The sequence below is a fragment of the Morchella importuna genome (genome assembly GCF_003444635.1).
Source record: "Morchella importuna strain M04M26 chromosome Unknown Morimp01GS005, whole genome shotgun sequence".
Taxonomy (NCBI): domain Eukaryota; kingdom Fungi; phylum Ascomycota; class Pezizomycetes; order Pezizales; family Morchellaceae; genus Morchella; species Morchella importuna.
Window position 1 is genome coordinate 1,437,515 of NW_025763402.1, and position 23,338 is coordinate 1,460,852.

Consider the following 23,338-nt stretch of genomic DNA (forward strand, 5'->3'; position numbering starts at 1 on the left):
GAGATAGCTACAGAGGTGATGGTGCGGCCCTTCCTAGATGTGGATACTGGTGCTGTACGCGTGCTTACCGTCGATTGTGAGGGTGGTGTTTGTTACTTGGTGTTTCTAACACCGTTTGGATATCCCCGAATACATACTCGGTACAGTCTTTTACCGTCTCTTGACGAATACTGCCTCTTGACGAACAGGGATTCCAAGTATGGAAAGAAACGAGATCTCCGGTCCTTTTAATTTCTATTGGCCCAAAGTCCCCTGTTCGTCAACTGGCAGTATTCGTCAAGAGACGGTAAAAAACTGTATACTTTGATCGGCCGTACGTCGTGAAGCTATGGAGACGTAATAGGCATGGGATTTGCCTGTTATTGATCCTGGACAGGTGTAGAAGACGTCCTTGTGGGGAAGGAACAAGACTTCTGGCTAGATCTTGTAGAAAAGCTTGGTTAGCTAGGAGGTACTAGTACATACGCGTGACCATGCATGGAGATGCTAGCTAGCTCCTATGTACCATGCTTATCTTTTCTGTCAGTAATCAATATGTCGGACAACTCTTATGTTAACCACACATCTGAGACGAACCTTTTCTTCGAATCAATATTGGTCGGCCCCATAGACAACCACTGCCACTGCCACTGCCACTGCTCCACTTACGATGATATATGTGTTGACCAGGTCGCGAATTTATAAGAGACGGAAGAGAATCGAACTGTATGATTGAACTAAAGAAGTAACGAGAGAAGAATTCGAAGGAACAGGCTCTAACAAAGTCGTGATAAACACGTATCAAAACAATGAGGATATACCCATTAACAAGCTGGTTTCATGCGCACCAAGGCCCTAGTACGAGCAGATTACTTATGACATACTCAACCTAATGCTTAATTCTGTGCATCAAACATACATGTACTCCTAGATACAGACTACTACAGAACCCGAATTAAAGATTAATGCCTATGGTACGTACTGCATCTACCTGTAAAGCACCAGCCTGAGAAGACAATTCCAAAAAAAAAACGGCTTTCCTCTAGTTTAAAATACAGGCTAACCCAGTTCGCGGTTTAGATGTCGATTTTTACAAAAAAAGGAGAAAATGACGGTTTAACGTCCCGGGGGAGGTTTCACACACAACCTTCCTGTGCAGCTCTCCTCCATATCTCTCTTCGTCGCCCCATCCGCAGTGCCGAAAATGATCTGCGCACACTCAATCTCTCCGCAACGGGTCTGCGAGTGCTCGGTGAGACGCTGCGATAAGGTCGTAGGATCACCCGTGGGGTCTGAAAGGCACTTTCTGTCCGCTTCGTGACTGTTTTTACCGGTGCTGCGCATTAGCTACTGTTGCAATAACGATTAGGAGGTTCAGAGCGGGAGAAACTTACGTGCACTCTAGGCATTTTTGCAATTCGAGGTCCGGGTTCGAGGCAGATTGAGCAGCCCCACTCTCGATGAGCTCAAGGCATTCCTGATGGGTTGTTAGAAGGCATAACGCTTCAAGAGGACCATGGCAAGGGACTTACACTGAGCACTGGCGCACCTTCAAGTTGGGAGTGGACAGAGACGACAGAGGCGAGGAGGAGGAGGACGGTTTGGAGCTTCATTTTGGAGGTTGGGTTAGGTTAATATGAATTCTAAAGCAAGTCTGCGAGATGGAGGATTGAGAACTAGCTGAGGGATTGAAGGTTGGAATTGGGCATGGGAGTATGATGGTATTTATGTGAATATATCTATCTCCGCTGGGCGACGCTTTCGGGGTTGGAATACAGTTGCGGTGTAGTGGGTCTTCTATTAGTGTGTCTCACATGTACATGTATTGTATGGGGGTAGTTAGCTCGGTGCACGAGCCTCTTGGTGGTTGATGCCTTGAGCTTAAGGAAGTAGATACTCTAATCGTCATAGGAGCTATATAGGTAGCTTAACTACTTGAGTATGTAGATACGCGCGCGTGCTCCAGATCTAGAAATGCAAGCTTGGGAATAGATACCGAAATTCGCCCACAACGCAATATCGTGACTTGATACTTTGGTATTATCGAATAGGTGCTCTAGGTATATTTATAAAGTTAACAGTCTATATTATGAATTCCCATTCTTATACGACAATTATCAAAGGTAGGACGTACTGACTGCATGGCCCAGATCTAGACTAGAGTTATAAAAATTAGGTAGTTACTAAGCCCCATATAAATTCGAGGTTTCCTACAAAACAAGCTGCCCCTACAGTCGTTTCTGGGTCAACGACAAACCCGGCTGGATGACGAGTGGCTACTTTTTGGGCTGATAGTCAGTCAAAGCAAAGGGGTCGGGGCGCTTTTGTTGGCTTTTATTGGCTTCGATTGGCCTATTCGCCACCGAACTGGTTTCGTCGTTGACCCCGAGACGACTGTAGTCTAGTTTACATTTGTATTCTACGAGATATCGAATTACTCCCTTAGAAATTAGTGCTAGGGGGCCGGGAAAGGGTTGAAAATGTACCGTATACCTAGATGTTACTGCACATGTTCATACTAGCTGCCATTTCACCCTATAGCTGCCGGTATTCTATTATAAGTCTAGGGTTTAGTACCGCAATAATGTATTCTGTTGTATTATTAATTATCCAATAAATACATACAATAGAGAGAATCTAAACCCACCGACATAGCCCCACAAAAGGCCGCACCGAACCCCGACCATAAAAAGGGGGCCGGCCGGCCGGCCATCACCACTCCCCACCCAACCCATGCTACCCCCACTCAACCCTCTCCCTAAAAACCTACCCATATATTCGTGATACGCGGGGCGGAGGACAATCGCAAACCCAAATGTCTCGGGGATGATCATTCTGCGGGGAAACCAATCCCCGCGCGGGGGCGCGAGCTAGGGGATGTGCGCCGAAAGTGGGTTAGGTTTGTGCGCCGCCGGTTGGTGGTGTGGTGGGTGGCAGGCATGGGTTTGGGGGTAGTGCGCGAGAGAGATGTTTATTTTGTAGCTGGATTTACAGCTAGCTACAGCTCACCCAAGATTAGATTAGATCTCTGTCATTCATTCGGCGCTTGTGGAAGAGGGCGGTTTATTTAACTGGACAAGTGCTAGCGTAGCGGCCCAAGTTCGATCGAGCCTTTGAACCCCGGCGGGCAACTACCTATGGCAGGGGGAGGAAACTCCCGTTGTTATTTTTTTGTTCATGAGGGAATTGTGTTCTATTTTACTATCCTCGATACTATAATGCTTGGTATTGATAATATGGTATGGTGCTCTAGGTGATATGGCTGGAGCTGGGACGGTGTAGTGTGATTCATGGGTTATCACTCGACATAGTAACCGCTAGATGGGTATTGGGCTTCACGGGTGGAAGTGAATATGCTATGCGATATGTAGATGGTCTACATATGGGCAAACAGATAGAACAGGCTCCGGATGTCACAATTGATCAAGCGGCTTCACGATAAGAATTAATAACTTGGTTGGAAAGGGCTTCATAAATGGCTTCATAAAATGACGAGCATATATATAATTCATTCAGATCATGATCACGATTTAGATGAAATTGATATCAACTTGCATGTAGATTGGAAATTAACTTCATTATTGTTGTAGTAGATGTTGTTGTTATATATTATCGATAATATATAACAAATAATAAATAAATGAAATGAAAAATAAAATAACAAACGAAATGACAAATAAAATGAAATCGAAAAATGAAAAGACATGACAAAACCAGGAACCTCATTAAAAAACCCAGTGGGAAAAAGAGCGTTCCTTACATGGCAAAGAAAAATCTCGAAGATAAGAAAAAAAATGAAAAAAACATAAAGAAATGAAACCAAATATCCAAACACACAAACCCCAGCATCACGATCCCACCGAACACAATCTCACATTCTAAATCCGTTGTAGCAGAAAGAGTATGCACACGACATAGTGAGGTATAGAACACCAACACGCACAACTCCCACACCAAGTCCAAACAACTTGGCAATAGGAATGGCACGTCTAGGCGTCCTTTACTTCACCATGTAGTGTCCATGCTCTCTGCACCACAACGATCCCAGAAAGTGAGACCATGGATATGGGCTGATACAAGATGGGGTCAGAAATTGACAAAGGCAAGAAGGGAAAGGAAATACTTATAATTTATTTTTTTCGGAAATATAGTCTAATAAACAAAAACAAAGTTAGAAAATGCTAAGCAAGAAAAGGTAGGCGAGACTCTACCCTTTGTGGAAGGCCACTCGCTACCGCTGCCCCTAAGGAGAAAAGGGAAGAGGAAGAGAAGAATACGGGCAAAAAAAGGCTTTTAAGCAAACGTGTTTGCAGGAGGGTAACCTCTGGGCGAAAGGCCACATTGTTTCATAGCGAAAGAGACACCGTTGCATGTCGGCGAAATATCCCTTGGCATCTGTAAAAATAGCCGTGACATGAGAAACGATAGACCCGAGCAAAATAGGAACTGGACACAGTATATATGTTTACACGATGAGGACTGCGGTATAGGAGCGTATTCTCAAACCTTGCGATCTGTCTGTATTTAGAGTCTACATGTATACTTACATGTATTTCATGTAAGTTATAATCAAATAAAACACACGGAAGTGCACTGTGTGTACATTTACATGTATGCAAGTATATGTCATCTCATGACGACCACTGGAACATGAGTATAAATACATGTATCCTACATCAATATATACAGACCTTCCGAACATCACCAGCATACCGGGCTAGTAAACCCTCCCAAATAAACTTTATGAATAAAGGGCGTATATATATTTCTAGGGTTGTGAATATCTTCGGAGGTGGATCGGGACGGCATGATATAAGGGTGGTTTATGGTCCTCCCCGGCCTAAGCTGGCCGGTGCCAAGCCCATATGCCGAGTGACCACTGATGACCGAGCTCCGAGCCCGACCGCAGCGTATTCCCGCACTTAAATTGTTGTCTACAATCATAACCACTTAACCAGTATCCTTTTAAACTATCAAAATTAAATACGCAGTTCTCAAAGCCATAAGGTATCGCATTTGAAACAAACTCAAAAAAGACGTACATATAACCACCATAAGTTAACCATCATAACCATACGTGTCCCCACGCCGCTTGCTCCAATATCCAAGAAAGAAAGCAGAAAGCATATAGAAAGTAGAATCCCAATTAAAAAAAACCGCCCTACTCCAATAGCCAATCTACAAAACTAACTACCTAATAATACTCATCCACATCCCCCACACACTCCTGATCCCACAGCCTCTTCGCACACTTCAAAATGACCTCCGCCCTCTCCTCCAACCTCTTCTTCACGCCCTCATCCTCGCTCCCTCCCCTCCCCCACCTCGCCAGCCCCAAAACCCTCACCAACTCGCCCACCTCTGCGTTCGCTACCGCCGTAATACTCTTTAGCCCATTCTCATGAAACACCCTCGCCGTCCAGCTCTTGACAAACGGGATCCTCGCTAGCTCCATCAGATCATCGCGCACACCCAGATCCAGCCTCCCGGAGTAGTGCTCGAGCAGTACCGCGAGCCCCGACCACCCCATCACTTTACAGAAGGTCACGCTCGTCGTCGCAAACCCCTTACACGTCGTGGAAAGCCCTTGCACGAACCCGCGCGCAATGTCGTACGACTTCGCAACGACGTGGACGGGTCGCTCGTTGATGAGCTGGCGCAGCATTAGCGCGACGTAGAAGCGCCGATAGACCCTCGCCTTCTCTATATTTGCAGGCGTGTCCTCCTTTAGTGTGCCGCCCTGGGCCATGCGGTTTACGAATGCTGGGTTAACGCCAACAAAGGCGGCGGCGCGGAGGTTAGACTCTGAGAGGGTGTCGAGGTCGTCGCGGAGGAGCTTCCAGTCGATTGTGATGCTGGAGGTGGATGTGGAGTGAATTGGGGTGAAGTGGTAGATGATGTGGAGGTCGGACTCGAGGTTGAAGGCTTTGAGGGCGCGGGAGAGCTCCTCGTGGAGGAAGAGGCCTTCGTCGGGGCCGAGGCCGGCGGCGACGGTGGCGAGACCGGGAGGTGTCGCGGAGAAGTAGGATGTGGAGGGGTGTACGGTGATGAGATTGGAGGTGGTGAGGGAGGTGATGGCTGTGTTGATGAGGGGGCGGAGGGTAGCGATTGGAGTGGGTGTTGTGTGGAAGAGGAGGGTGCAACGGAGGAAGTCATCGAGGGAGTCGGCGGAGGTGGCGAGTTTGGTCGCAATACCTTCGAGGAGAGCGCTTGTAGCATATTAGTTAGTATGGTACTATTTCCAAGATATTATGAGAGGCATACCGTCTTAGACCCTCACTCTCCCCAGTAAGGCAACTGTTAGCACTCGGCATATCCGCGTCCATAATCGCCCTAACCGCCTCCAGGTCCTCCCTCCGACAGACTACAAAGTTCTCCCCCACCGTATCCTTCCCCTTTCTCCCAGCTCGTCCTTTCATCTGCCGCCTTTGGAAACCCACATATATCAGTCCAAGTCTCCTAATTATCCCTAGAAAAGCCATATACTCACAGCATAGCAGGCGTTATAAAATCACGGCCCATACGCGGTGATATGATAACTCTCCTTGCAGGTAGATTCACGCCTGCTGCCATAGTTGCAGTGCAACAGATCACTTTAAGAAGCCCCTGGTCGTATGCTCCCGCAATTAGATCCTTCTCCTCGGTCGTGAGGCCTAAGATAGCAAAACCGGAAAATCAATCATTGACCTTTAAACTAGTGGGAAAATTCCAAAAGATCGACTAATCTATGATGCAACACAACCCCACGGCGTATGGTCTTATGAAGTTGCAGTTGATCTTCCGGCATTTGAGAGCAATGGTGATGGAAATATTAAGACTCACCAGCATGGTGAAAAGCGACGCCGGAGGGGGCTGTCTTCTCCAACACAATATCCAGCCCAGCACTTGTCGCCGTAAGATCACTAATAAACTCCGACCGCTTCTCCCTCGTCTCTGCATTAGGACGTGGCATAAACTTCATCAGCAGCAGCGCCAAATCCTCACACCGCTTCCTACTCTCACAAAATACCAGCACGCCATTCCCCTCCTTGACACACGCATACACCAGCGCCACGACCGCATTAGTCACCGGGTCCTTCAGCTCCTTGAGCTCTGACGGCGGGATATGTGCTGTCAGCTGCATCTTCGCATTGTAGATGCTATTGTCATAGACCAGATGTTCCTGTAGCGGGATGGGGCGGTATGTGCACTCGTAGCACTCGGCCTGCAGCCATTTAGCGACAACGGCGGTGTTGGACAGTGTTGCGGACATGCCGACAATCTGTATGTGTTCATCGGTGAGACAGAGAATCTTAGTGGCGAGGAGCTCGAGGATGTGACCGCGGTGCGGGTCTGAGAGCATGTGCAGCTCGTCAAAGACGATGATACCGAGGGTGTCGATGGTGCGGGATTCGATGGAGGCGTTGACGAGAGCGTTGGCCTAGTATTACACACATAGTGTCTAAGCTTGTGGAGCTTTTATTTCAGGTGGAAGAGAGATATAGGTAAGGTAGGTTTCTTTCTATATAATGTAAATTCTAATGATAGTAGTGGCAGTAAAAAACGACAGACCTTCTCGATCGTACACACGGCCACATCAATCTCCTCCCAGCCCAACCTGGATCTGGTGCCAGAGTGGAAACCAACAATGTTCAATCCCCTCCAGTGCCTGGTCTTATCCCACTCGCCTCGCGGTTCACTCTGCACCTTTACCTTCTCCAATACCTTCTTGAGGAATTTTGTCTTCTCTTGAACGATTGCAATGTACGGCACGACCACGATGGCCTTCTTTCGCTCAATCACCAGCTTCCTGATCATTAATACGTCCGCAACCAGTGACTTCCCCGCCGACGTCGGTGCCGTATACACCAAATTCTTCTCGCCCGCTAACAATCCCGGCAACGACAGACATGCCAGCTGCCACGGATACATGGTTGCTATCCCGCAGGCCCCAAGGCCAAGAACAACCTCCCTCTTCAACCCCCACATCGGATTCGACAGTGACAACGGATTCGCCGTGTCCCTGTATCCCGCCGGCGTCGATGTTGGTGGCGGCATCTGCGTCGACGCAGCAGGGATACCTCCCGTCAGCGAAGGCGAGGGCGTAATCTCATTGCCGCCCCAGTCTGGCGCTATGTCCAGCATCTTCTGGCCGTTGTTCATGCGTTTCACGGGATGGTTGGTGGTGTCGGCGAGGGGTCGTTTGGTGGGGGGTGCCAGTTGCGGCTGCTGCTGCTGCTGTCGTCGCCGACGGAGAGCTTCTTCGGAGCTTAGACGGATATTCTCCATAGTTGCGGTTAGGCTATGCAGGCGTTCCCCGCTTTGATTTGCTTGCTTGGTTGGAGGGGTCGACGCGTTGGATGGTGACTGGGTGTTGATGGTCACGTGTTGATAGCATGATAGCACGATTGACGCCATGGAAGGTCGCGAGGTGGGTGGGTTCTGTCTGTGTTGGGGTGGTGTTCTGTAGAGTGAGTAATGGGCCGCAGTATTTAGGTATTGTACTCTACCTGAGTACCTATTCCATCCAGAGCCCCAGTCACCGGAGTTGATCTGCAGCTCCCCACCAGCAAACACAGCTCATGAGCTTTCCAATACTCTGTATAACGAGGCTTGTCAGCAGATGTATAGATCAAAAAAACAGAGGATGTTCTGGTGCAACTATTGCAGGGAAAGAAACAGAGGTCTCCATAATAGCCACGTACCCATAGAGGCATCAGAAAAGGACAAACATTCAAAGCCAGCCAGGACCGCTGGGAAAGACATAATACCGCACGGTCACCAACAGACAGAGCATAATCCTAAACAGATGTGAGGGGGAAAGAGATGAAATGTATGGGGAAACACACGGTACCCCCAACCGAGGCTAGGACGAACCGTCGGGGTTTTGATTCCATTCTATCTCCTGTATCAAGAACTGCATCCTGTATCAAGAACCGCAACGAAGGGGCTGCTGCATCAGCGAAAACTTTCTGTAATGGTATGCTCGGGGCGTAATTTGGTACCTTGTTAGGAAATAATCGAATCAACTCTTTCATAGCTTAGAGTCTGAACCCTACGCTCTACATACTAAGAAGAACTGTTGCGGCAGAACACAAAATAAGGTTTTACAGGCCGGGCCTCCATTCAAATCGCCTAACCTTACACTAAATGTATTCATTAAGGCGTCAAATAAAATGGTTCTAATCGGTCCATTTACCAGTTGTCCACTAAAAAAAAAAATCAGGGAATGAAAAATAGTATCCCTATAAAAAGATTACTATTTGAATTATAAGATTGTTTTCGCTACATGTATCAACATCATCTAGAATTCTATCATACCATCTCTTTTTAATTCTTGTTTTGAATATAAATAGAATAGCTCAGGATAGATTTGAGCATAGCTGGTAAATATCTATAAGGTCTGAATATATAAAGAGTGCAGCTTCAAGAGCTGTGTCCGAGCATCGAAGATACCGGTGTGTACACCTCTCGACATACAACATCTTTTTTAAACGCCCATACAGTAGCTAGGATACGTCGAAGTGGCCTATCGCTTATGTACTTGTCTGCCTAAGGGGCTCTCGTGGTAGTGCGCATACCTTGTGCGAGTGATATACCATGACGTGACAAATAGCACGACTATTCTATGTAAATGATACTTGTGTAGCTATGCCACCTAGCAGCGTATATAAGTGTCCAGACTTGTCACAAATTTGCACTCTCTTCCTTCTCTCCATCTTGTCCCTCACAGCGTGAGTCATCTCGAGTTATCATCAACTATACCATCGTTCGCCCTCATAACTCCTCATAAAGACCGTCTCATCTTCCTCGTTACTCCTCACGAAAAACGTCCTATACTCATTCCCCCCAAACAAAAGGAATCATAACGATGAACTTCATCCAGGTTATCATGAACCTCTTCTTTTGTGGACATTTTTGGTCTTGGGATACCTTGATCCCCCAAGACTCCCCCTCGTACGTGGTCCAGAACGATCGTATTGTCCCCCCGAGGAAGAACGCAAGTACATCGGTGGCTACACAGTCGACGAGTTTCTGGCTGCCGAGCGCACAGCAGAAAATGAAATACTGGCTTCAATCGGCCTTAGCAACGAGATCAATACCATTGGGGTGACTGGAGAGGGAATAATCGATTACGATGACCCTTCATTGAACTTTATCACCGAGCCGGCGGGTATCAGAGATTATTAGTGGAGGACGCAGGGACGAAGCTTGCATGGAGAAAGATAATACATGCTAAGCATAATTAAATTCGGGCCCTGGAAGAGGAGAGTGGAGAAACCAAGGCGGTGGTGGGAGTCCTGATTTCTTTTTCTTTTATTATTGATATTTTTCTTCTTTTCTATTGCTGCTAAATTTCATTCTTTTCTTTATCACCTTTCCTTACTCTTTTCTTACTTTTGCCTGCCTTACCTATGGTACATGTATGTATGAAGCTGTTTCCTTTCCTTCTTCCCTTCTTCTTTTCATTTTCTGAGCACTCGACCGTTAGAATGGTTCATTAACTGAGTGGAGGATTTACGGAAAACCATTTACTACACATCACGGATATATCCAAGGTTTCAGAAAAGGGATGAGAACTTTTCTTTTAACGTGAAAGACCCAATGGTCGAGTGGAGGATTCAATTAGTGGCAAGGGTACTCGGAGGATGCTTAAAGAATGGAATAGATCTTGCTTCTTAACGTATACAGACACCGTTTTCTTGCCTTCTAGGTGATTGAACCAATACAAATGTGAACATAGCATGGTGTACAGAGAGCCCCTCTCCATTTCGCACCCAGTACATATAACCCTCGATACGTACCGTAAAGCCCCACTATGACACACTAAGCCCACCCAGAGCTCCGGGTGCAATCACAACATATCACTCGTACCTGCTTTCTCACCCACAACCCGTTCAATCCAATAGGAATCACCCTTCTCCAAGTTATTTTCAACACCCAAGCTACATACGTAGAGTAGAGAAGTGAAGTACCTACTTGTAAGGCACTCTAGAGTACCTTCATAAATCGTTGACACCTTTCAAAACGCTCCTATTAAACCAATGCTTTCGAGACATGTGCTCTTTCAATAAGGATACGTGTGGCATTTTCGACGGTGCTTGTGGGAAAAAGGAAAGAAATTACCAAGCCACCACCGCCTCACTGCAAAACGTGTTGGCTTGTTGACACCTTTCCGAAATGCGTTATGTAGGGAGCAAGATCGATCCATGGATGTTGTGCCTCGTTTTAGGCGAAACCATAACCTCGGGATTGATATCAAATCTCCACAAATCCGATATGAAGATACCTTGGTCTGAAAATAAGGACAGTGTGCACAATAATGGTTCACAAGAGATGAATAATGCTGTAACCCACCAACGGGTCTCTATATTTTTACGACAAAAAAAGAAACCCTAACCAAAGAACCAAACAGAAAAAAAAAACAGGAAATCAAAAAAGTAGTGAAGAAACCCCATTTTTTATCCCGTCCGTCTTTTTTAAGAACCCAGTTGTCAACAGAAAAAAGAAGACCTCGCCCAAACGCAACACACAAACTTTTTGTATATTAGACGTATGAAAGAGATCAGGCTCTAACTATTAACACTAAGCGCCCATCCCTGACGCCTTCATATTACGCTAATCCCACCTCTCCGCCGAGAGGTATTTTTACTTCATCAAAGTCGATCCGTTTAACCGGAACCACCCTTGTAGGCCTTTCCGAACATGAGGAGCTGAACCTGGTCGTAGATTGACAAGACACCAGCACCGGCAACACCACGGAGAATGTTGGCACCAGCACCCTTGAAGAGAGACTTAACACCCTCGGCCTTGACGATCTGGGTGAACGCATCGAAAGAGGACTTGTACTTGACGGCCTCACCGGAAGTCTGTTATGTGTAAGAATGTGGTCAAAAGGTAAGTTTGGAGGAATTATCAACTTACCATCATCATACGACGACGAACGGTGTCGAGAGGGTAAGAAGCGATACCGGCACCAGTGGTGACTCCCCATCCGAGAGCGAAAGAGGCAAGGAAGTTGCCCTCAAGGTTTCCGGTAAGGAGGACAGGCTTGAGCGAGTCGTACATACCGAAGTACAGACCACGGTAGACAACAATTCCGAGAACGGAAGGACCGAAACCACGGTAAAGACCGGAGATACCGTCAGAGGCAAGGGTCTTCTTGTAGACATCAATGAGACCGTTGAACTGGCGCTCACCACCCTTCTTGGCGGATTTGGCGTCGTTGGCAAGACGGGTACGGGCGTAGTCAAGGGAGTAGACGAAGAGAAGGGAAGTGGCACCAGCGGCACCACCAGAGGCCAAGTTACCGGCCATCCACTTGGCGTAACCATCACGGTCCTTCTTGTATCCAAACATGGCCTTGAACTTGTCACGGAAAGCAAAGTTCAGGGCCTGGGTAGGGAAGTAACGGATGACGTTGGCGGTGTTACCACGCCACAGAGAAACGGTACCTGTATAAAATCGTTAGATAATGGGAAAGTGTCAACTGGATTTTATATATATTACCCTCATCAGCCATGGTACGCTTGAAGCAGTCAACGATACCGTTGTACTTGCGGTCAAGACGGCCAGCCTTGATCATCTCATCCTATACAAACAAAACAAGGTTAGAATAATGAAGTGAACGGTTGGGAGAAGAGAGATATTGTTCCAATATTTGCCCATTGAGGAGATGTACTAACCTGGTTCTGGATGAGAAGCTTGATACGCTCGATGGGAGCAGCAGCAGTCTTCGAGACGGCGGCGGAAACACCACCCACTGTAGTTGCCCAGAAGAAATGATGTTAGCAATCTAAATCTTGCATATCGAATTTTTAATCGAGTTTCCTCGAAATTTCGAGGAAAAAACGGAAGAAAAAACAGTATCATTTCTGATATTGCTGGGTTGATGGATGGACGTACTCAAGAAGTCAACCACGAAGGTCTAATACAATAATAGTTAGCAAAAGATTCTTTCGATTCAGATGAAACCCATGATGCACCCCCGTCAGCCCAGCAACCGCCCAGCAACCGCCCAGCAACCGTCACGATAAGAGGCTCAGAACGATAACAGAATCCCCCACTTCATCGTGGAGGGTCAATTGACGTTCATCTTATCGATCGTGGTAGTGGTAACACCGCTGAGATCGGGTCTGGCTCCGCCAAAGAAAAAAAGAAAAGAAAATTCAGGTAACTTACGGACTGAGGCTTCTGTTGTGTCGACGACATCTTAACAAACGTTCGAGGGGAGAGTGAGGCTAAAGAAGATGAATGACGGTAAAGATCGGGTCAACGATTCTTTACTGTTGTCTTGATGAAATGGGAGAGAGGGGGATGGATGAGAGAGGAGGAAGGGAGGGAAAGAGTTGCGGAGGACGATGGGTTTTTGAACGGGGTCGGAGGAGTGAAGTCTTGGCAATTTCTGTTCACACTGCTTGAGGACGAGGGAAAAAAAAAAGTGAAACGCCGCTCACAGAGGCTGGAGCGATCCCTGTTTTCACCCTTAAAGAGGCATAGCTGAGACTGGCTTTTCCCGTTCCGCCCCGATATTTGTGGAAGCAACTTTTTTTTAGGGCGGCATCACTGCGCAGGGATCCAAGTGGAGAGGAATTCGGTTCCCTTCATCCTTTCTTGCCTCTGGCGGCAGCCGGACAAGGAATTCTCGAGAATCTCCATGAAATTTATATAGGTGATATTTCTCCAGCATTTTCTCCACTGCGGGAAGAAGCCGCCGCTTTGAAAAGAGACGCCATAAAAGGCACATGAAGGTCTGGTATTACTTAATATCAAACTTCAATATTGTCACATTGCCGCTCAGTTTCTCCAGTTAAATATTGTAACATCATTATCATCATCCACCGGTATGATGACCGGAACAACTGGCGCTGCATGTGAAGTTCTTTTGATAATATGAAAACAAGCATTGGTTGAAATTGCTCTCTGCGTATGTAGAAGCTACATGTATGTATAGGAGCCCTTGCGGGTGAGATTTTCGGAGTCTCGGTATGAAGATTTACGATAGGGGAGGTTTCGATATTCAGGCTCCTACAGCAAGAGGGAAAATTATTGTAGAAACAGGGGTCTAAAAACAGGGTTTCTATGGCTGGGCAAGCCAATAGGACTCTTCCCATACTTCTACAATAATTTTACCTCACGCTGTACTTGTGATATTCGTCGTTCACCAGGGAACCACATCAAGACTCGTTTTTAGTTTGTTTTTCCCTCAAGACAACCTTCTCCCTTTCTTCCTTGCATGTTCACATTCCGAATTTTACTTTTTTTCTGTTCCTTATCCTTTTCTTTTGCCGCTTTTCTCATTCTTCGTCCTCGACGATTCTGTTACCAAGAGACTCTAGAGGACAACTCTCACACACTAAAGATTTGATGCCCCGCCGCCACAGTAAAAATGCCCACTAAAATAAGCAAAATGTCGCGTGCAGGACCCTGCCCCTCGAAAGGATACGTGCCTAGGATCCAAAGGGCAAGAGCTGGAGTTGATCCAATCGGACAAACTCGTAGAGCCGCAATCCCGCGGTTATCAAGGCCCAGTTTTTACGACATGAGGTGCCCAGAGCCTACATGTATTGCCCTATAAGCTATGGGCCATCAAAAAGAAAAAAGGATTTATAGCTAGCAATGATAGCAACAATCGTAATCTTATCGCTCCTTCGGTTGAGGGGAAAGTGCTTGAGAACGCGGTGTTCCATGTCTTGTGGGCACTGCTCTACATATTCTAAAGTAGCTGCACCGTGCAGCGCCTTATCGCCCTGCCCTGAGATTAACAAGGTTGAGGTAGGTACCTACTTTATCAAGGTGTCAACGGGGCAACTTTCAGCCACACGCGTAGCCACCTCAACGCGTCCACCATCACTTTTTGTTTTCATCGTGAAATCTCCATCAGCAATTTCCCCTCCCCCGCCGAATTCGCTATCCATACAACAAAGATAATAATAACGAGTTGGATATTCCGGAGGTTTTCATGTGACAGCTTCGCTTCGTCCACCAAATCTTGCCGATAACCGCGAAATGACCGAAGCATTGCCAAAATCCAGAAGTAGTCTTTCAACCATAACTAGAACCACAACTACTTCTCATAACCCAACAAAACAATGGACAACAGCTCGTTGCCACCGTCTCCTTCGGCCGCTCTCCTCAAAGCTACAGGCTCTCAGGAACATTGTGAAATCGAATCCTTCTGTTACCACTGAGAATGCAGCTCGTCCAAGGCCGAAACGCGACCCCACGGATCCCGATGCTTTGTTCGTCGAAGTAGTTGAAAAGGCAGCGGGAACAGCTGGAATGGGAGCAAGGCGGGCACGGGCAAGACCACAGCGGACATATGTGGGAGCTGGTGGTAACAATGGGTCACGAAATCACAGGAATCACCCGCCATCAGCTTCTAATGAAGTGCCGTCAATTCATGTCGATGATTCTTATCTTTCAATATGGGGAGACTCGGCCAGCAACCCAGCAGAGTCTGAATCCCAATCACAACCAAAACGGTCGCATCAAGCAAAGCCTCAGGATCCAAATAACCCACTCGTACTTCTCCACTCACTCAAGTCTCATGTCCATCCTTCTATATTCTCCGTCTACCTTGGCATTTACACTGCGCTCGAGTCTGTACTCCTCTCAACTAAACTTCCGCCCCCCAAAATTAAAGTTCTCCCCCTCCGCACACTTGCTGCCCGCAAAATTGCACATTGTATTCTTGCCACATCTGGCGAGGTTGACGCTGATGACATCTGGTATGATGCCGCCGCAGAGTTGGGTTCTGGTGGCGAATACCTCCGTGATATAGTTCGCTGGCATGCAGTTGAGCTTGTCAGAGAATCTATTGCAAATGGCTTGATGAAAGGGCGACAAGGAAACAACGGGGGTATAGGGATGGCCGGTGTACTAATAGGACTCTGTCGAAGCTGTGGCGCTGAACAGGAGGCCCAGTCTCTCCTCCAGACTTTATTTGACGTTTCTCCAGTTATCTCCTCCTCCGACCACCCCCCGATTCTTACCCTTCAGAAACTCTGGTTCTCGGACCAGGAAATTATCTACAGATTTCTTGCACGGAATTTCCCAATGACACAATCGAATCCGTCTTGGCTTGGAAGTGCCGACATCAGGAAATTTCTCCAACTTGATCTTGAAGAGAACCCAGGTCTCGAAGTTCTTACAACACGGGCTCTCGAGGCAGCCTTTGGCCTCTTTGGAGAAGAGCATATCAATGCCCTTTCCGCTCGGCGTCAAAAGGTTTCAAGACGTAAAGGCACCTCGCGTACTTCTAAATCCCACAGTGACCAAGCTGCGAAAAAGGCGGCGGCAATAATGCCGTATAATATTGCCACTAAAGCAGAAAATACAATACTTAAAGCGACTAGAGAACTTGTGCCCCTCTCCTTGTTTAAACCTAGGTCAGAAGCTGTAGGGATAATCAAACAGCTCGTGCGAGGTTTTCTGGTCCAGGATGCTGGAGTCAAAAGCAGTACAGAGGAGGTGTGGGGTGGGAATTGGCCAGTTGCAGCTAAAACCGCAATTCTTCTCCAAGGCCTTGGTAGTAGTGCCAAAGATGACAACTTGATTATGGACGAGATTGCGAGATGTCTTGAAGATATCTGTAGTTCCGGCGGTAAACATGCGTTAAGATCATTGGCGGGATTTATAGTAGAGTGCTACATACCTCTCTACCATAGAGCTTTTCGGGCAAAGGAAGATCCAATCCAACAACTCGCTAACCGTCTCTTAAGTCTTGCTGCCGTAAGCAAAACATGGCCATCTTCCCATGGACAAGAGGAATCTGGATTTTCAGAAATGACCCCTGAAACTCCACGGAACGCCTCGGGAATGAAGATGGTAACATTTACTCCTGGAAAACCTGATCTTGCTCCGCATCAAGAGCTATTTGAGACTAAGCGTTACTTGGTTGCGCAATTGGCGCTTCAGATTGCCGTTACATTTTCGGTTTCAGAGGAGGTCAAATCAGATACTTCATGGATTGATTGGCTAGGAAGGTTTGAGCACAAGGTTATCGGCCTTAAAATTCAGACACCCGGGAGGGTCAGATGTTTCTTGCAACCTCTGAATATGAAAGCTGAACTGGAGAAGGGCACAAGAGCCAACCAAAGGAAGAAAAAGAACATCGAAAAGAAAAAGGGGAAAAGAAAGGGATGGCGATATGAAGAAGGGCTGGACCTGTGGGTCGCCGTCGGCGCCACTCCTGGTAGGAAGGAGGGGAGAGTAGGGTTGTTTATGGACTGTGTTGAGGTCGAGATGCCGGACGAAGATGTCGATTACGATTGGAGAGATGAGTATGAAGCTATCCCCAGCGATGTTGAAGAAACTTCTATTGTTGAGGAGGACGAGGCGGATGATGCCTCTGTCGGCATGCCTGAGTATGAGGAAGAGGAAGAAGATGTAGAGGATGATGATCAACCCGTCACCCCATCATCCTCGTCATCTTTCGTTGAGGATGACTCCGACGAGGATGCCGACGGGGATGCCGACTATTACTCCAATATTCGAGTTACACCTCCTCGTACAGTTCGACGCTCCCCCCGTGGTACCGCCAGGATCAAGAAGAGCCTTGCCTATTTCTCTGCCATCAAGTCTTCTCCTATGTTTACTAGGACACCGTCACGGACCCAATCAAGCGGATTGAAGAAGCAGTTCAATTTCAGTGTTGTTGTTGATTCTTCCCCCTTCAGGAATTCCTCGGTAGTTTCCTCCACTATAAAAAGACTCGGTATCGACAAGGACGACTGGGAGGATGAGGATGAAGATTTAGATTCTGAGGGAGTGATGATGGAAGACTACTCATCACCTGTTTTGAGAAGAATGGAGAGAAGACAGGAACCCACTGAGGACGACGATAAGACGGACGACGAGTCAGAGGAAGAGGTTATTGGTGATATATCATTTGGTGACGCTCAATTCGGTTCACCTTCCCCGTACTCATCCCCGCAACCTCTCCCCACACCACCATCTAAGCGGAAACGCGCGAGAGAGATACCATTATCTGAGATTATGGAATACAGTTCTTCCGAGGAAAAAGGGGGAGAACAAGAATTCAAAAGATATAAGGGAGGACGAGAATCAGAGGCTTCCGGGGAAGAACAAGAACTCGAAGAGTTTGAAGAATCTGATGAGTTCGAGGAAGATGAAGAATATCAAGACCAGGAAATGGAGGATGATATGTTGGAGGAGGATACTCCTTCTGTCGCAGGCCTTCCTTCATCACCTCCGCCACCAACTCCACCACCTCACTCCCGTCCTCCGAAACGCACCTCTCTCGGCGCACTTAGATCAATGGTCAACGTTAACGATCCTAGAGCATCCCCAAACACCAGCCTAGTAGAACCAAAGTCGAAAGACCTGAAAAAAATACTAGAAAGATCAGCCGAAAAGCGTCATTCAAAGAAAAAGAGACTTCGGGCGAAAAAGAAAAAAACAATTGATTCTGATCTGAGCGAGGATGAGTTGGGACTGTAATTCTTACACGGCGTTTGATTATATTTCTACGAGGCTTCATTTTATTTTCTAGGGGTTTTTTTTTCTCTCTTTTTTTTTGCTGGCGCTTTGGTCTGGTCGAAGTTGAATTACATATCATTGTAATTAAAGCGGTGCATTCTTGGATCGTTTGTTTCACTCTATGTAAGAGATATTATTCTGTATGGCATTGCGGCCTATGGGCTGTTGTAATACTTTTTTCTGTCGATAGAGTCGCACACATATCCCGTTAGGTATTCCTGTTTTCAACATCAATATCACATCGATCATTACGCTCCAGGGATTTGTGTAGTCCAAACATTCCGATGTCTCTTATCTGAATGCTATTTGTGCTTACGGTAGGATAGCGGGCACCAGGTTCCCTGTGGAGTGCAAGGCCTAGGACGAGTGGCATTAGAGTTCCTACATTTAAATTAATCAACCACAGAACCGTTTGAACTTAATTTCTCGCACATCTTTATCTTTTAGAATAGATAGTTGAAAATGCCCAGCTTCTACATCGGCGGAATGAAGGAAAGGGATGTAATTTCTTGGTCCAATGATCTAGACCCGCGTGGTTGCAGCACTTTCATGCATGATCGACGCGAGTCTTGGGATAATTGTAGGCACAGGCACAAACTCCCGTCTAGAGTAAATGTCTGCGTGGATATGTAGGTGCTCTGCGTGATGCTACGTCATCGCAAACAAAACTACATATATCTCTAACCACCTCTCTTCTTCATGGAGAATCACCCCCCCCCCCCCCCCCACTTCTTTACTTCTTCAATCATTTCAATTTTATCAGATCTACTATCAAAAATGGTGAGCTTCCCATACATTTCCTTCCTGGCTTTAAACGTTAAAGGTATTCCTGCTCTCATAACTCGCGTTTGGATTTTTATATGCTAACACCAATTTTTCTAGAGAAAGAAATAGAAATTACTATATGAACAATTTACATAGAAAAAAAACGAAAGACCATTGACTGAGCAAGGATGAAAATTACATAAGTGTGCTTCTACGCCGGGGTCCCTATAAACGAATGAAAGAGAAAGAAAGAAAGAAAAAACATTTTTTCGGAGTTCTCACACAACCGGTAGCTCCATATCAATCAGCACACCCCCGCATCTAATATTCTCGGGGTCCTCGGGATCTTCTAACATGCTCGCATTAACGCACAGCGTTTCTTCACCTTTCTTCCCGAGAGGATTGTCTCCATCCCTCGACACGTCTATCTTCCACGAAGCACACGCACGCGTACGAAACTCCATCTTCTTCAACTCTTTCATACTTGGTGGTTCCACCTGGGCCTTTGTCATCTCCCCGTTTTCTCCCCACCGTACCCGAGTTGCCCCAAACCCTTCATGGATATGACCGAAGAAATGCGCTCTCGGCCTCACCCTCTTCAGCGCCTTGAGGAGCCATTCGCACCCGGCGTTATCTTCTGTGGTCCGCCCCGCAAAATCGTTGATGCCCTCCGGAGGGCCGTGGGTGATCAAGATGTCTATTCCCTCTGGAATCGGTGCAACTCCAGGCACGGCTGTCTCCGTGGGTGAAGTGGGTTTCGGGTTATAGCGATCCTCAGAGTGGGCATAGTTGAAGGCCCAGTTATGGAATTTGGGCTGATAAGGTGATGTATGGACTTTGAACTGCGCGCCCCCGCTGAGAGTGAAGGTGCGTGTGGCTTCCTTCAGGAATATTATATTTGCATCTCTCGCCGCAGAGCTGGTCCAGAGCTCGTGCGCAGCGTCGATCAATACACGATCATCTTCGATTTTATTGTAGTACGGTGGATCGAGTGTTATGTCGTGGTTTCCTGTGGCATATAAGGTCAGTGGGTGAGGAGTGGGGGGATGGGGGAAGAGGGCTTACCGGGTATGACAATCTTCAGCTCTGCTCTGAAAGCCTTCATCCAGGTGAGCGTCTTCTCATATTCAAGGAGCGTCCCCCAACTAGAGAGGTCGCCAGCGTGAACAAGAACATCGCATGTTGGAAAGGGGCTCCGGAATATCGTATTGGGGTTTGGTTTCAGGGCGTGGGTGTCAGAGATTACGAAAAATTTGACTTTGGTTGTCTGTTCTGAGGACATCGCTCGTGTTTGCATGTTGTGCAATATGTGGGTATAGGAAGAGACGGGGAGGGAGCAAGCACTCTATAAAGGGCATGTCTGGTAGCTGCGGCGGTCTTCTGACCTTCTGGCCAAGAGAGAGTGACTCTTAGAAGCGCAAGTTCACCCCGTTAATTGGATCACTAGATACTGTTGTAATTATTTTCACGATGATAACGACATTCCCTGTGCATAACAGAGCAAAAACCGGGTGCATGAGCTGTCAAGAACCCGGGATTTCTCTCGAATCGAGCTAGGATTAGAGTTCTATTCGTTGAAAGTGGTGTTCATGGAATAATAAGGCTTATCACTAGGCTCATTCCGAACCCCTCGAGCCTGAGTATACATGTGTATAAATTATTTAAACTACAACCCCCTACATACGTCACCTGTCATGTCATACACCTGCATAGCGCCCGTCACCCAGCTAAGATGTAGAGAACAATAGTGCAGGTAAGTCAGGGAGAGTAAGTGGAGTAAGTGGAGTATGAGGACTGTAGCGTACCTATGTCCTCTATGGGAGGAGACGGCTTGTTACGGCAGTACCTGCACAAGCAGCAAGCACCCTTGGTAGCCGAGCACACTCCACACATGCAAGCTCCCCACAAGTTATGTACCTACTCTACAACAACATACCCCCACCACCACAACGACAACCATTGTCATCATCATCATCATCACCACCACCACCACCACCACCACCACCACCACCACCACCACCCTCCTCCACACTATCAACAATGGCAGCAATAAACTACCGCCTCATCGACATTGACGCCCTCGACCCCGACGCCGCCTTCCCCGCCGACCTCCTCACCCCCCACTTCGACCCCGTCCCTACCAGCGAGATCCAGAGCCTCGCCAATGCCTGCCGCCAGCAGCTCCAGCGCGGTGAACAAGAGGGTGCCCTCGTAACCGCCCTCCAGAACGTCCCCTACGGCGCTGATGACGCCGGGAAGGCACCCCCCCCCTCCCCCAATACCCCCTACCCTACCCTACCTATTTCATCCGATCTTATAGCTGACGAAAATAGGACCTCCACCTCGCAACCGTGCTCGAGATCTTATCGAGCATCAAGGCGGTCGAGATGTCACCTATCCTGTCGCGCCTGTATTCCGGCCCTGCAGGAACAGAGCTGCTGGACACGCTGATGAAGTGAGTTGCTTCGCTCCTGGGGAGGTGGGTTGCTGACGATGGGTGTGGTGTGGTGTAGGTATCTATATAAGGGCATGGCCCGCCACAACGGTGCTGCGCAGGCGATCTCGATGCAGGCGACGGGCAGCACGCAGCGGGAGTTTGGGGTCGCGCCGAGTAGAGGGGATGGAGGAGGGATGAGCGTGCTGTTGAGCTGGCATGAGAAGGTATGTTGTCCTTTTATGGGGTTTGGGGGGAGTGGGGGAGTAGGGGGAGTAGGGGAGTAGGGAGGGGGGCTAATATGTGTGTGTGTGTGGTAGGTTGTGGAGATTGCCGGCGAGGGCGCGATTGTGAGGGTTATGACGGATAGGAGGACTGTGTAGATGATGCCCTGGGGAGAGGAGGTAGGGATAATAGATAGCTTCTTTTTTAAAACGAGAGTGTCATCGGGATTGCTGAATACCATGCGTAGAGCTTGAAGTCTGGTATGGTTCTATTGAGGTGCGTGATATGTGAATAATTGGGAATACACCCAAGTGGAAATGATAGCTACTACGAGGCATGCTCTGGATACCATTGGCACCGTATACAGCTTGAGATAGAGGACCATAGTCAATTGAATGAATTACGCACCCCCCGATCCTTTACCTCCGGTTCTGAAAGTCTATATTCCCATCCCACGTGTAACGGACGTTGCTAGAAGCACACTGGACGAAAGCACAGGCTCGGGCGTACTGAAACCACTTTCGTGTCAGTCGTTTCCTTAGCACGTGTCTGCCTACCTCCCATAGCATATTCATAAAAGCACCACATATCACTACTACATGTACTTATGCATGGCCCTTATATGTATACAAGTTGTATACATCACTCCACTTATCGACATTATACATACCCCACTTCTCACGTTACACCAGCCGATTAGAATGCTTGCCCACCATGTAGCAAAATCTTGGTAGAGACGGCCGCGGCCGCGGTACCACGGCAGCACTCAAGCAAAACAGGTGGCTGATACACATGATCTGATCTACGGGAGCTGTCCGGTACTGGAAGCGGAGAATTAGAATGTTCTGCAGGTGGATGCCGCTGTGTGGCGGTGGGGACACTCTAAAATAAGGCATTGCTGTGCCGCTTGGGTCCGGCGAAGGGAGGGTTTTGGAATTTGAGTGAGTTCAGATGGTTTGGGATTTTGGGTGCTGTCACTTGAGAGTTTGCGAAGGGAGTGGTTTATGTAGGTGCCCAATGTTGTGGTGGTCGAGTGGTTGAGTAGTGGTGGTGGTTGCGGTTGCAATGGAGGGAACTTCGGACGCGGGTAGGCGCACAATTAGTAGTCAACACCACATTTGGGTATCTACTAATTCACAACCAACTAGAATTCTCCCTGGGACTTGAGTTCTGAAAAGCTATCGTCCAGAAAGCACCTCGAGACTTTGTAAGACCTTTATTGCGACGTCCGCTTACTCCATCCACAGCTCCAATAACCGCATCTCTCTTATACGTACTAGTAATGAACTCCGGTAAATATTAGCCAGACAGACATTACCAACCAAATATGTCCCCTTCGACGACAAAACATAAGAAACAGTGCTTACCAACCCGAACACCGGCCAAAGCAGAGAGCTTAGTTATTATTCTTCCTCACCCAACACCGTACAATGTTGCTTCGATACGGTTTCA

The 23,338-nt window shown here is 47.6% G+C and overlaps 6 protein-coding genes across 6 annotated transcripts; 2 read left to right on the forward strand and 4 right to left on the reverse strand.

The window, feature by feature from the left end:
* Positions 1-1,095: 1,095 nt before the first annotated feature.
* LAJ45_02900 (uncharacterized protein) lies at positions 1,096-1,592 on the reverse strand (the record flags this gene model as incomplete). The annotated part of the gene is made up of 3 exons (XM_046112491.1): positions 1,096-1,300; positions 1,374-1,456; positions 1,512-1,592. The coding sequence occupies 3 exons, from the start codon at positions 1,590-1,592 to the stop codon at positions 1,096-1,098; spliced, it is 369 nt and encodes a 122-aa protein (XP_045974617.1).
* Positions 1,593-5,173: 3,581 nt separating this feature from the next.
* Positions 5,174-8,247, reverse strand: LAJ45_02901 (uncharacterized protein; the record flags this gene model as incomplete). The annotated part of the gene is made up of 5 exons (XM_046112492.1): positions 5,174-6,188; positions 6,244-6,405; positions 6,470-6,632; positions 6,802-7,399; positions 7,531-8,247. The coding sequence occupies 5 exons, from the start codon at positions 8,245-8,247 to the stop codon at positions 5,174-5,176; spliced, it is 2,655 nt and encodes an 884-aa protein (XP_045974618.1).
* Positions 8,248-11,630: 3,383 nt separating this feature from the next.
* LAJ45_02902 (uncharacterized protein) lies at positions 11,631-13,170 on the reverse strand (the record flags this gene model as incomplete). Its single annotated transcript, XM_046112493.1, has 6 exons — positions 11,631-11,828; positions 11,884-12,413; positions 12,469-12,550; positions 12,645-12,721; positions 12,865-12,886; positions 13,141-13,170. 6 exons carry the CDS (start codon positions 13,168-13,170, stop codon positions 11,631-11,633), a joined length of 939 nt encoding a protein of 312 aa, XP_045974619.1.
* A 1,797-nt stretch (positions 13,171-14,967) lies between these two features.
* On the forward strand, positions 14,968-18,423 carry LAJ45_02903 (uncharacterized protein; the record flags this gene model as incomplete). Its single annotated transcript, XM_046112494.1, has 1 exon — positions 14,968-18,423. One exon carries the CDS (start codon positions 14,968-14,970, stop codon positions 18,421-18,423), a length of 3,456 nt encoding a protein of 1,151 aa, XP_045974620.1.
* A 1,082-nt stretch (positions 18,424-19,505) lies between these two features.
* On the reverse strand, positions 19,506-20,524 carry LAJ45_02904 (uncharacterized protein; the record flags this gene model as incomplete). Its single annotated transcript, XM_046112495.1, has 2 exons — positions 19,506-20,236; positions 20,293-20,524. 2 exons carry the CDS (start codon positions 20,522-20,524, stop codon positions 19,506-19,508), a joined length of 963 nt encoding a protein of 320 aa, XP_045974621.1.
* A 614-nt stretch (positions 20,525-21,138) lies between these two features.
* On the forward strand, positions 21,139-22,181 carry LAJ45_02905 (uncharacterized protein; the record flags this gene model as incomplete). The annotated part of the gene is made up of 6 exons (XM_046112496.1): positions 21,139-21,486; positions 21,561-21,682; positions 21,741-21,888; positions 21,982-22,011; positions 22,063-22,065; positions 22,134-22,181. 6 exons carry the CDS (start codon positions 21,139-21,141, stop codon positions 22,179-22,181), a joined length of 699 nt encoding a protein of 232 aa, XP_045974622.1.
* Between the last annotated feature and the right edge of the window lie 1,157 nt (positions 22,182-23,338).